General features: G+C 47.7%; 1 protein-coding gene across 1 annotated transcript in view; it reads left to right on the top strand.

The window, feature by feature from the left end:
• Positions 1-12,753, top strand: part of LOC148506064 (serine/threonine-protein kinase Nek11-like) — a 341,598-nt gene that overhangs the window by 170,155 nt on the left and 158,690 nt on the right. Inside the window, exon 6 of the mRNA XM_088447334.1 lies at positions 8,106-8,255. Coding sequence (XP_088303460.1) covers positions 8,106-8,255 — 150 coding nt within the window. The remainder of the gene's footprint in view (positions 1-8,105; positions 8,256-12,753) is intronic.

The raw sequence follows: 12,753 nt of genomic DNA, 5'->3' as shown, positions 1-12,753 counted from the left end.
CACCCCAAGATCCTGCCTCAGCCGATGGGCTTCCTACTTAGACGCCTGCCGGCTGCTTCACTAATCCTCCACTGTGCATAAAAGATGCACCATCGGTCGCATCATCATACATTGCACCAACCCTGTGGAGGCGCAGAATATCCGTCTGAACAAAGCCGCTGAAATCAGTGCAACTGCGGAAAAAGACGCAATCACTGTCTGCTACATGCCCGTTTCTGGCTAGCCACTCACAATAAGTCCCAGGGACGCTCACTGAATGAGCCCCTATCTGCGCTCAAATGTATTCTGCGACCCCTGGTGGAAATCATTCGGATGCCTGCACAGTGCGACTCAGACTGAAAACATTGGGCGTTTGCATCCAACATGGACACTGCGTTCACCTCTGAATTAGGCCCTCTGTGTCACCAGAAATACCAGATGCTTCCCTATGAATAGCTGTGCCATGTTCGCTACCTGGGAGAGGAGCAGTCAGCATGGTGAGGAGAAGGATTGTCCATTGGAAACTGATGGTTCATAGCCATCAATGTTTTCGTTCCGATGAAGATGCCTCATCAATTTGATTTTGCGCTGGCAATGGCGGCAACCATCGCCTACTCTGTTCCGATAGTGGTCCGTTGCAAAGATCCTACTATACTATAATTATCCATTATTCAGTTAACCATCAAATGGTTTACAAACAGTGATTCTTTGTGATCATAAGACATGTTGCGATGGCAGCACTGCTGCAACTACTCGATTGCGCTCTTCCGATTGGTCATCCCTAGAAGAGAGTACGGGATGCAATAGGGAAACCGGCTGACGTGATCCCGACATCCGGCTTCCCGACTGCTTTATCCCGGCGTGGGTTAAATGACAGGTGTCTATATCTAGACGCATATCATTGTCCAGACACTGGGAGACAGGAGCCTGGCATCCCGATCGAAGGGATGCCGGGCGCCGCGAGCGGACAGCCGCAGGGGGGGAGGGTTAGGTTTAGCGCACCCGGGGGGGACTTAGGGTTAGGCACCCCCCCAGGGAGGGTTAGGGTTAGGCACTGCCCCGGGGACTTAGGTTTAGGCAGCGGGGAAGGGGGGGTTAGGGTTAGGCACTTACAGGGGGGATTAGGGTTAGGCACTTGGGGGGGAGGTTAGGGTTAGGGTTGAGAGGGTTAGGTTAGTTATTACTTACCTGAGGACGATCAAGATTTCCAGCGCTGTTGGGCTGCCACTGCCAGGATCTGTTCATCTGTCGGGCTGCCGCTGCCGGGAATCGAACCGCCGGTCGCAGACCGATTCCGAGAGTACTTGGTGCGTGAATCAAATAGTCTGTGCTGTAGGGGTTTAGTGCACAGCTCACCTGATTGGTCAGTAGCTCATACTTGCCGACTTTTCAAGCAGGTTGCAGTCAGCTCGCCCATGTGGGTTCATGGTACAGCCAAGTGGGCTTTGTGAAGGAGGGCATGACACAGTGCTTGCATCATCGTGGCCCACCTTACTGCAGCCTAGAAAGCCACCGTCGATCTGTCTGGAGAGCAGCTGCTGAGCTCTTCCTACTAGTGATGTCATGATGTCACATGTTCAGGGGGCAGGGCCGGCACAGGGAGGATTCTCACCCTGCTATGGCACTGTCCTATATTTGTCACGGCCAGGGTATTTCAGCATGGCGCTAGGCGAGTGTTACCTGTGAGGTCATTGTGGCGCGGGCTGTCTGGTGGCGGAGCTGGTGTCTGGCGGGGGGCTTTGGCTGCACGCGTTGTTGTGCGGGCCTGTTGTCACTCTGCGCTGGTAAGGCCTGGCGGCGTCTCCATTCCGTTTGGCATGGGCGCTGCCATCTTGCCTTCTGGCCATGTGATGCGGCTGGCCAATCCTGGTGAGTCACATGTTCCCTCTGGCCAGTAACAGCACGGCATGGGGTATTTAGGAAGGGTCAGTGCCTTCCTTCTTTGCCAGTGCAACGTGTATCTCAGCCTAGCTGAGAGGGAGTTCTCTGTGCTTTCCTGTTCCTGTGTATTCGCTGTCTGCCAGTCTGCATGTCAGCTCTTAGCTCCCACTGGACTGCCCCGCTACCTCCATCACCCTTGCCCATACCTGAGTGTCTGAGCCTGCTGACATCCTGCACTTCAGTTCACTATCTGCAAACCTGGCTTGTTTATTTTCAGTTTCACTACCTGCACCCCTGGACTGCTCTAATTGTTTCTACCTGGACATTAACCCTTTTGCTCCCACCACAGAACTCTTGTGCACATTTATATTTTCCTGGACTTTTATTTACTACCACATTATATGTCCACTCGAGCACTTATTAAAAATCCTAGTTTTATTTACAAATCTGCTTCTGTGATCGCTCCTGCTACCACCCGGGTCCACAAATAACCCAGAACGTAACAGTTTGCACTGGCCTCATGGAGCCGGCCACGGATCAGGAGTCAGGAGTGGATTTGTTCAGGTGCATTTCTGGTCGATTAGAAAATCTGGAAAACATGCAGCATCAGATGGCTAAATTTCTGCAAGAGATGTTCAAGCAACAGGATAGTTTGCAAACTTCCTTTTCTACCCCTGAAGTACCAGCAACTACATCCGCATCAGCGTCTGGGAATACAGGAGGCAGATCATCTCCCCGCTTACGTCTTCCTTTACCTAATAAATTTGACGGCAATCCTAAACTCTGCCGAGGATTCCTAAATCAGTGTGACATACATTTTACCCTGCAGCCTGACAACTTTCCAACTGCAAGAACTAAAGTGGCTTATATAGTCTCTCTGTTATCCGGCCAGGCCTTGGAATGGGCTTCCCCACTCTGGGAGCGCTCAGATCCACTGCTGGATAATTACGCAGGCTTTGTGTCATCCTTCAGGAGGATTTTCGATGAACCTGGGCGTACTGTATCAGCATCATCAAACATCATGACACTGAGGCAAGGGGTTCGTCCTGTCAGTCAATATGCCGTGCAATTTCAAATTTTAGCATCAGAGCTCAAATGGAATGAGGAAGCCCTCACCTCGGCCTTCTGGCATGGGTTGTCAGACCGACTAAAGGATGATCTAGTCACTCGAGAGCTTCCTACTAATCTGAACGACATGATTTCATTGTGTATCAAAGTTGACCTACGCTTCAGGGAACGTCAGGCTGAAAAAAACAGAACTGACCGGCAAAGGTCATTTACCCCCTCCATTTCTACCCGTCCCATTCCTTCTCCCACTGAAGAGGAGCCTATGCAGGTGAATCATACACACCTCTCCAAAGAAGAACGTCAGAGAAGAATGCAAAAGAACCTCTGTCTGTACTGCGGAGAGTCTGCTCACCTGCTGATCTCCTGTTCCCGTAAACCGGGAAATGCCAAATCCTAACTGATCCTGGAGACATCAAGTTAGGAGTTATGAACCCGTCTCCAAAAATTAAAGATTTCACGATTACCCTAGCCTTGGATCTTAAACCCAAACCTGTCTTTGCTACTGCTCTAATCGACTCAGGAGCAGCCGGAAATTTCATAACGTCTAGTTTCATTGATAAATTTCAGATACCTTGTTTGACTCTCAACCATGCTATCTCTCTGACCTCGATAGACAGACGCCCTCTGACTAACGGGATAGTCACCAAAGAGACTCAACCTGTATTGGTCCGAATTGGGGCACTTCATTCTGAGTCCTTAAAATTCCTGGTGATATCAGAGGCCTCTCAAGAAATTGTTCTTGGTCTACCCTGGTTACGTAAACATAATCCCAGGATTGATTGGAGTTCTATGCAGATTCTGTCATGGGGTATGGACTGTCAGAAATCCTGTCTTCCAAAAATTCGACCTGTGAGAAAGACAGTTTCATTTGTTTCTTCTGCCATTCCCAAGGAATATCAGATGTTTGCCGACGTTTTTTCTGAACAACAAGCAAATATCTTACCCCCTCATAGGGAATGGGACTGTCCAATTGAATTGATACCTGATAAGATGCCACCTCGTGGTCGTACCTATCCGCTGTCCTTGCCTGAGACTCAAGCCATGACCGAGTACATCCGGGACAACCTGGCAAAGGGGTTCATCCGCCCCTCTACTTCACCTGCCGGAGCTGGGTTTTTCTTCGTTGGCAAGAAGGACGGTGGTCTAAGACCATGTATCGATTATCGAGGCCTTAATGACATTACTGTAAAAAATCGATACCCTCTTCCCCTGATTACTGAGTTGTTTGATAGGGTCAAGGGCTCTGTAATTTTTTCTAAATTAGATCTAAGAGGGGCTTACAACCTCATTCGTATCCGAGCTGGCGATGAATGGAAGACCGCTTTTAATACCAGAGATGGACATTTCAAGTATTTAGTAATGCCTTTTGGATTATGTAACGCCCCTGCTGTCTTTCAAAGTTTCGTTAATGAGATTTTCCGGGATCTGTTATATGTTTCGGTTGTTGTCTATCTGGATGACATACTGATTTTTTCACCCTCTGTGGCTAAACATCAAGAACATGTTAAGGAGGTCCTGACCCGTTTGAGAGAAAACCACCTTTACTGCAAACTGGAGAAGTGCGTCTTTGGAGTGCCCAGTGTACCTTTTCTCGGCTATGTAATATCTGGTTCCAGTTTAGAAATGGACCCCAAGAAGGTACAAGCAATTCTGGATTGGACCCGACCTCAGACACTGAAGGCCATCCAGAGATTGTTGGGCTTCGCCAATTATTATAGACACTTCATTAAGGGATTTTCTACACTGCTGGCTCCCATTACAGCCTTGACCCGCAAAGGTGCTAATCCTGCCCAATGGTCTCCTGAGGCAGAGTCTGCCTTTCATCTTCTAAAACAGGCCTTCATCTCAGCACCAGTCCTTCGACAACCAGATCTGGACAGGCCTTTTTTGTTGGAAGTAGATGCATCATCTGAAGCTGTGGGAGCAGTCTTGTCTCAACGTTATGAGGACAACCGAGTCCATCCGTGTGGGTTCTTTTCTAAAAAATTCTCTCCTGCCGAAAGGAACTACGCCATAGGTGAGCAAGAACTACTAGCTGTAAAGTTGGCGTTGAAAGAATGGAGATATTTGCTAGAAGGTGCCAAGTTTCCATTTACTGTATTTACGGACCATAGAAATCTCCTATTTCTCAAAAACCTCCAATGTGTGAGTCCTCGTTTGGCCCGCTGGGCAATATTCTTTGCCAGGTTTCAGTTCACCCTGACCTTTCGGTCTGGAGCACTTAATCAGAAGGCTGATGCCCTATCGAGATCTCTCCTCTGTGATGATCAATCTGAAAATCAAAGCAATACCCCTGTCTTGGAATCAAGAGTTTTTGCCGCATTACAACTTCAGCCTCCGACGGGAAAATCATTTGTGGCCCCGGAATTAAGGAAGCAGCTTCTCACTTGGGCACATTCCTCTCGCTTCGCAGGGCACTCAGGCACTCGGAAGACCTTGGAGTTCCTGAAAAGACACTATTGGTGGCCTTCTATGAAGGCAGACATAATGGAGTTTATCTCTTCCTGCTCCTCCTGTGCCCAGCATAAATCATCACGACAAGCTCCAGCTGGGGAATTGCTTCCATTACCTACTCCATCACGTCCATGGACGCATCTCTCCATGGATTTCGTCACAGACCTGCCAGTCTCTCAAGGTTTCAACACTATCTGGGTTGTAATAGACCGATTTTCTAAGATGGTCCACTATATACCATTGAAGAAGTTACCTTCTGCCCCTGACCTGGCACAGTTGTTTGTCCAACACATATTTCATCTACACGGCCTTCCTGCTGAAATTGTCTCTGACCGTGGTGTGCAGTTTACTGCAAAATTCTGGAGGGCTTTGTGTTCTGTTCTTCAAGTGAAGTTAAACTTTTCCACGGCCTACCATCCGCAAAGCAACGGCTCCACCGAGAGAGTTAATCAAGATCTAGAGACTTTCTTAAGAATTTTTATGTCATCTTCCCAGGACAATTGGGCTGCCTTGCTGCCGTGGGCTGAGTTTGCACATAATGCTTCCTACCACTCGTCAACTAACCAAACGCCATTTCAGGTTGTATATGGCCTTCATCCTCGTGTTCCCGAATTCCGAAGCCTGCCTGTTTTCGATGTTCCGGCCGTGGAGGACACGGTGCGGAATTTTGCTGCCATCTGGACTCAAGTACGGTCTGATTTGTTGAAGGCATCCTCTCGCTATAAGACCCAGGCCGATACGAAGCGTAGAATAGTTCCACGCATGCAAGTTGGAAGCCAGGTCTGGCTATCCACCCGGAATCTTCGTCTGAGGGTTCCTTCTATGAAATTTGCACCACGCTTCATCGGTCCATTCTCCATAACAGAAGTCATTAATCCAGTGGCCTATCGTCTACAGTTACCCCCATACCTAAAAATCCCTAATTCCTTCCATATTTCCTTATTGAAGCCCCTGGTCCTGAATAAATTTCATAGTGCTCTACCTGCTTCTCCTCGAGTCCAGACGGAGAGAGGAGTTGAGTTTGAGGTCGCCCAGATCTTGGACTCTCGTCTACGCAGAGGTCATCTACAGTATTTGCTGGACTGGAAAGGTTACGGTCCAGAGGAACGTTGCTGGACCGATGCTCGTGATGTCCACGCTCCCACGCTCATCAGGAGATTCCATTCTGCCCATCCGGAGAAGCCTGGTGAGTGTCCTGAGGCCACCCCAAAAGGGGGGGGTACTGTCACGGCCAGGGTATTTCAGCATGGCGCTAGGCGAGTGTTACCTGTGAGGTCATTGTGGCGCGGGCTGTCTGGTGGCGGAGCTGGTGTCTGGCGGGGGGCTTTAGCTGCACGCGTTGTTGTGCGGGCCTGTTGTCACTCTGCGCTGGTAAGGCCTGGCGGCGTCTCCATTCCGTTTGGCATGGGCGCTGCCATCTTGCCTTCTGGCCATGTGATGCGGCTGGCCAATCCTGGTGAGTCACATGTTCCCTCTGGCCAGTAACAGCACGGCATGGGGTATTTAGGAAGGGTCAGTGCCTTCCTTCTTTGCCAGTGCAACGTGTATCTCAGCCTAGCTGAGAGGGAGTTCTCTGTGCTTTCCTGTTCCTGTGTATTCGCTGTCTGCCAGTCTGCCTGTCAGCTCTTAGCTCCCACTGGACTACCCCGCTACCTCCATCACCCTTGCCCATACCTGAGTGTCTGAGCCTGCTGACATCCTGCACTTCAGTTCACTATCTGCAAACCTGGCTTGTTTATTTTCAGTTTCACTACCTGCACACCTGGACTGCTCTAATTGTTTCTACCTGGACATTAACCCTTTTGCTCCCACCACAGAACTCTTGTGCACATTTATATTTTCCTGGACTTTTATTTACTACCACATTATATGTCCACTCGAGCACTTATTAAAAATCCTAGTTTTATTTACAAATCTGCTTCTGTGATCGCTCCTGCTACCACCCCGGGTCCACAAATAACCCAGAACGTAACAATATTTACCTGATTATTGTTCAAAATATTGTAGTGTGGACAATTATTAAGTAAATATCCGAATCAATACACATTGTGACTGATAAGTGATGTTATCCTAGAGAGATTGTTTCTGGAATCGCATTAGTTGGATGGTGTATATTAAAATTTCTGAAAAGATTTTTTCCTTTTTAAATGTAACCAATAACGTTTAGATCATTTCAGGACTGGAGAGCACTGTAATTATGTAGCTTGCCTCTATCTTTTCCTTATGTTATGTCACAGAAGCTATTGCACCGCAATCTAACCTACACAACAAAAATTGTTATCGGTATAATAAATGTGGATTTGGTCTTTAATTGCATTAGAATCAAATATTACAAATCTGGGGTGGGGTACTAGATTTCTGAGTACAAATACAGCAATCTGGCACAGCTATGGGCGTAACTACCATAGGTGCAAGCCAAGGGGTGCAGCTACTATGGGGCCCAGAGCTTAGGAGGGCCCATATTCCTTGTCAAAGTTACATGTGTTATATACGTGTTTCCCCAATGGGTGGTACATAGGGGCCCTGGCAGTCACAGATGGGTGGACACACTTCAAAGTGCTATATTGGGATTGGGAAAGGCTAACTAGAAAGGTTGGTTTATACAAACTAGGTACTTTCCTTAAATAAAACTGCCATATACAAATTTTGCACAAAGTAGTTGAAATGATGTACACAGTAGTGCATAATAATCCTTCTTATTCTAAGTTCCTGCTTATTTTCAGGTCTTTGGGCTGTATTCTGTATGAAATGTGCGCTCTCAAACGTGCCTATGACTGTCCCAGATGGATCAAACTGATATCAATGATAGTGAATGGTCCTTGTCCCTCCCTTCCTTCAGAGTATTCTGCAGAGCTGAATGATATCCTCCAAAGGTGAGTGGACAGCCCGCATTACATAATGATTATGGAGAACCACGGTATACAGGACTAATGTGCTGCTATGCAGAATAAATATATGTATTTACAGTATTATTATTATCAGGGTAAATATTGAAGCCAAACATGTTACATAGTTATACAATTTTAATATTTTTTATAACATAAACACAGTGGGCTCATTGACTTTGGGGCATACTTCTGGGCAGCCCCCTCCGGGAGGGGGTAGCTAGGTCGGCAGTGTGGGGGGGAAGATGGCGTGACAGAAGTGGGCAGTGCTGGGGCATACTTGCTGACTTTTCTGGCTGCCAGGTTAGCTGACACGTCACAGCAGGTGGGTGGTGGGGGCATGGCGTCATCGTGGCCCCGCCCCCGCAATACCGTGCCTATATTACAGGCATTCATTGCATCATCGGGGGTGCAGGCAGCTACCGGGGAACTGGCACTAAATAGAGAAGCATGCGTGTGCAGGAACGGTGCATGCTGCAAAGGCTTGAGGAAGACATCACGGGGCAGACTCTGCATCAGAGGTAGGCGCGTCCATGTCTGCTTCTTTTGCGGCTTGCAAGTCTGCGACTTTATGCAAATGACGCTACAAAGCCCCTCCCTGGTGTCCATAGACGCTGAATTATTGTTTGGGGCTCTTGAAACGCACAATCGAAACTTGCACCGGCTCTATGGCAGGTTCAGTTTCTTTGTCTAAGTATGGCCACCTATGTCAGCGGCTGAGCGTCTCTGTACGCAACCGCTTTCAATGACACGCCCGCGCCATTCCCATAACACGCCCATAAGATGGACCATATCCGTGCGTGTGCTAAGCCACCTCCCTGTTACCGCACAAGAACGTTCCAACACATTTGCAAAACATTTCTGAGACTATGGGGAAATGTATCAAGCCGTGGATAAAGTGCCAACCAATCAGCTCCTAACTGTCACTTTTCAAACAACCTATAACATGGTAGAAGCTGATTGGTATCAAACTTTATCTCTCTCCAAAGTTTGATACATTCCTCCCCTATGTGTCTCCCATGCATATTAATTGCAACTCTGACACACTATGTGGATGCATGCACAGTGCGACTTAGGCCCGTATTCAATTAGAGGCGAAAAGTCAGAGAGGTTTCGCCTGTCTGACTTTCCACCTCCTTCGCCTGTTTCAGAGGTGAAAACTTTTCGTGCGTGTCCCCGCTTTTCGCCCCATTCAATTCCAAACCACGCGAAAACGGAAAGCGGCGAATGCGGAACAGGCAGAATGTATTGTCAGAAGTGGGGAAATCAGTCTGTAACCCAAAAAAAGATGCACTAACATTGGGGATCAATGTACATGTGTACTATTACCCCTAATAAAAGTGTTTGGGTACTTAAGTTGTTTAAATTGCTTCTTATTAGCGTCTTTGCACAAGTGGTGAAGATTGGCATAAAGCAATATTTTTTTGTGAAAATAAGTAGTCCCATCAAATTTGGGGTACGTGAAAATGGGTGCTAGCATATTTTTCTATCTCTAAAGTGAACTTTTAAAAATTTTCAAAAATGCACCTGCAATCCCAAAAACACCTGACCCATCCTTACAGCACCCAACAAGTCTTTTTTGCTAGTTTTTATGCTTGTCCCCCCACTTTTTACTTTTTCGCCCCTAAAATGAAAGTACTTTTTTGGGGTGTTCTTATGTTTTTTATTATTTTTTTGCCAGATTTTTCCTTTAGGGGACTTTCCCAAAGATCGTGGGTGGTTTCCCCAGCTTTGCACCCCAAAATAAAGATTTTGCACTTGTTTTCACTTGCTATTCATCGGTGAATCTTTTTCGCCTATTACAATGCATTGAGTTTCTGCTTAGGCAAAATCCGGCTGGAATTGAATTTGAAGATAAGTTCCAACCAGGTGAAAAGCGGCAATAGCAAAACTCTTTCACTGATTACGGCTTTTCGCCTCTAATTGAATACGGCCCTTAGCCGAATTTGCAGAATAATAAAATTGGTACACTGGCCCTGATTCAGAGCCGGATGCTCTAACACCACCCACAGCTATAGCGAGCGGCCAAAATGATAGTCACGATGCTCAAGACTATCGCGACCATCGGGCTTGTGACGAGACCCTGCAGTAGGGTCATCGCTGCCGCAAGCCCAGGAGTGCTTTTGGCTCTATCAGAGCCAAAAGCACTCCCACTGACATCACTAGTGATGTCAGTGGGGCCGGCCCATGGGAACGCCTCCGTCTGGGCAGCCCATGGGAACGCCTCCGTCTGGGCAGCCCATGGGAACGCCTCCGTCTGGGCAGCCATGCCCCACCAAAGGGGGCGTGCTGTCAATCACCATCGACAGCATGCCCCCTTTGGTGCGAGACCCATGGCCGTCGTTATTCGGGTCTTGCGCATGCGCATGACGGATCCGGCTCCGTCGTGCGCATGCGCACTTGGGCACCATCGACCCGCTTGCGAGCGCTCGGAGCTCGCGAGCGGGACAGAATCAGGCCCTCTGTGTCCAATATCGCCACTACATACAACTCATGATCAGACCCCACACCTCAGCGAGCCATAGCAGTGTTACCGCCAGCTGTAACCCTTTCATATAAAAGGATAAGTGAGAAAAAGCAAAAGGACTTTAAAAAAAAAAGAAAAAGGAGGAGCGGAGGTCCCCCTCTCTAAGGATGGCCATCAACCATTAATGTTTTTGCGACCATTGAGGTCTATGGCCAATGACAAGTATTTTTGCCATGATTGGCGGACCACCAATACCGCATCCTCTGCCGGATGGTGTGGATCTGCTCATGCTATCGATGGTTTTGTGTTGATGATTTCAAACATCGATGGCCATCACTCTCCCTTTCCCTCCTGACTCTGAGGGATAGATTTACTAAAGCTTCTAAAACAGAGACCAGGAGGTGTTGCAAGTAGCAACCAATCAGATTATAGCTCTGATTTCTTTACTGTATTCTACAAAATGATAGTACAGGCATGTGATTAGTTGCTATGGGTAACGCCATCACTTGTCTCTTTTAGCTGTAGTAAATCTGAATCCCTTCATTGTGCTGTTAAATGCCTGTGTAGGTGATCAGTGTCGGTCTGATTGACAGCTCACAGCAAATGTCAGGCAGCCCTGCAGGAAGATCTGACCCATCACATTCTCCTCCTCCTTGGCTTTTTGACATTTGTATGACTCTGCAGATATTATGGAAATGGAGTGTGCGCAATCACTGGATAAGAAAGCTGCTGTCCCATAGGGAGGATCCGTGAACATCCAGAAAGATAGCTGACAAATCCCCACTCCTTCCGGATGCGGTTACCGGGCCAGAGCCTGCAGATCTGCCAGTGGGAATATGGTATTGACAAGTCTTGTGATCTTTGGGACGTCTCCAGGAGACCACGTCAGTTAAACTCTTTCACTTACAGCTCTGCAAACTCTTGAAGTCAGTAACTGAGTTAATTTGTTCCATACTTTAACTTTTAAGCTCCTTCAAGTCCAGGTAAAAAAAAAACTAACAAAAAGAAAAACTATTTTCAGTATTTTGCACCAAGTGGGAGCTGGCATTTCTGTACAGACACCGAGCAAACACTGCCTGAAAAACAGAACACAACGTCTGGTTAACAGTCTATACTAAACAGTTAGGGCCTGATTCAAAGATGGACGCAAAGTTGACGTTTACGTAGTATGAGCGTTATCGGTGGCCTGCGCAAGCGTCTTTTCTGCATTTATTTGCAAAGATATGTTTAAGCAAATATATGCAACAAAGATCTCTGGATTTCTATTTAGTATTAAAATCTTATTGGTGGTACTGGAGGGCACACTTTTTTTTTCCTAGTCTACATTCCCCTTTTCAAGCCTCTGTGAGCAGGGCCACAACTAGAGGTGTGCGACCGCACAAAGCGCAGGGCTTTGCGGGCGACAGAGTAGCCACCCCACGGCCCCTGCTTCTGGCTGGAGGACACCTGGAACGGAGCCCTGCAGCCAGCATCGCTGTGGCAATGCTGTCTGTAGTGTCCATTGGACTACAGGCAAGCATCCTGCCATTATTACAGCTGCCCAGAGCGTCTTGAAGATGCTCCAGGCACTGCTGCAGCTTCAACTGCCGGTGGCCCCGCCCCGTTATGATGTCACATGGAAAAGGGGAGAGGCCAGCACAGGGCGCTCAGAAACCTAGTTACGGCTCCGCCTGTGAGAGACCATTAACTTGGTTTGAGCAACCCCTATTTTGTATTACTTTTCTGAGAGGCATGGATGGGACCAGCATTGGGAGGGTGCTGGTTCCTGTAGTGCTATATGGAGGATTCTGGGGTACCTCCAGGTGAGTTGGCTCTCAACTTAGATATATTAATGTACAGTATATGCTATTATCATGTGGCATAACAGTGTGCAAATAGACCTAAAGTGCATGCTATTATTTATCATGCAGCGTTAGGGACGCCGTGACCTGGCACGGTGCTTAAACACATCTTTGCAAATATATGCAACAAAGATCTCTGGATTTCTTTTACCGTGTAGTATTCAAATCTTATTGCTGG

The sequence above is a fragment of the Taudactylus pleione genome, unplaced genomic scaffold, assembly GCF_031769625.1.
Source record: "Taudactylus pleione unplaced genomic scaffold, aTauple2 ptg000430l, whole genome shotgun sequence".
In the NCBI taxonomy this organism is placed as follows: domain Eukaryota; kingdom Metazoa; phylum Chordata; class Amphibia; order Anura; family Myobatrachidae; genus Taudactylus; species Taudactylus pleione.
Note: the sequence above shows the minus strand (reverse complement) of the source record. Positions and strands in the feature narration are given on the sequence as shown.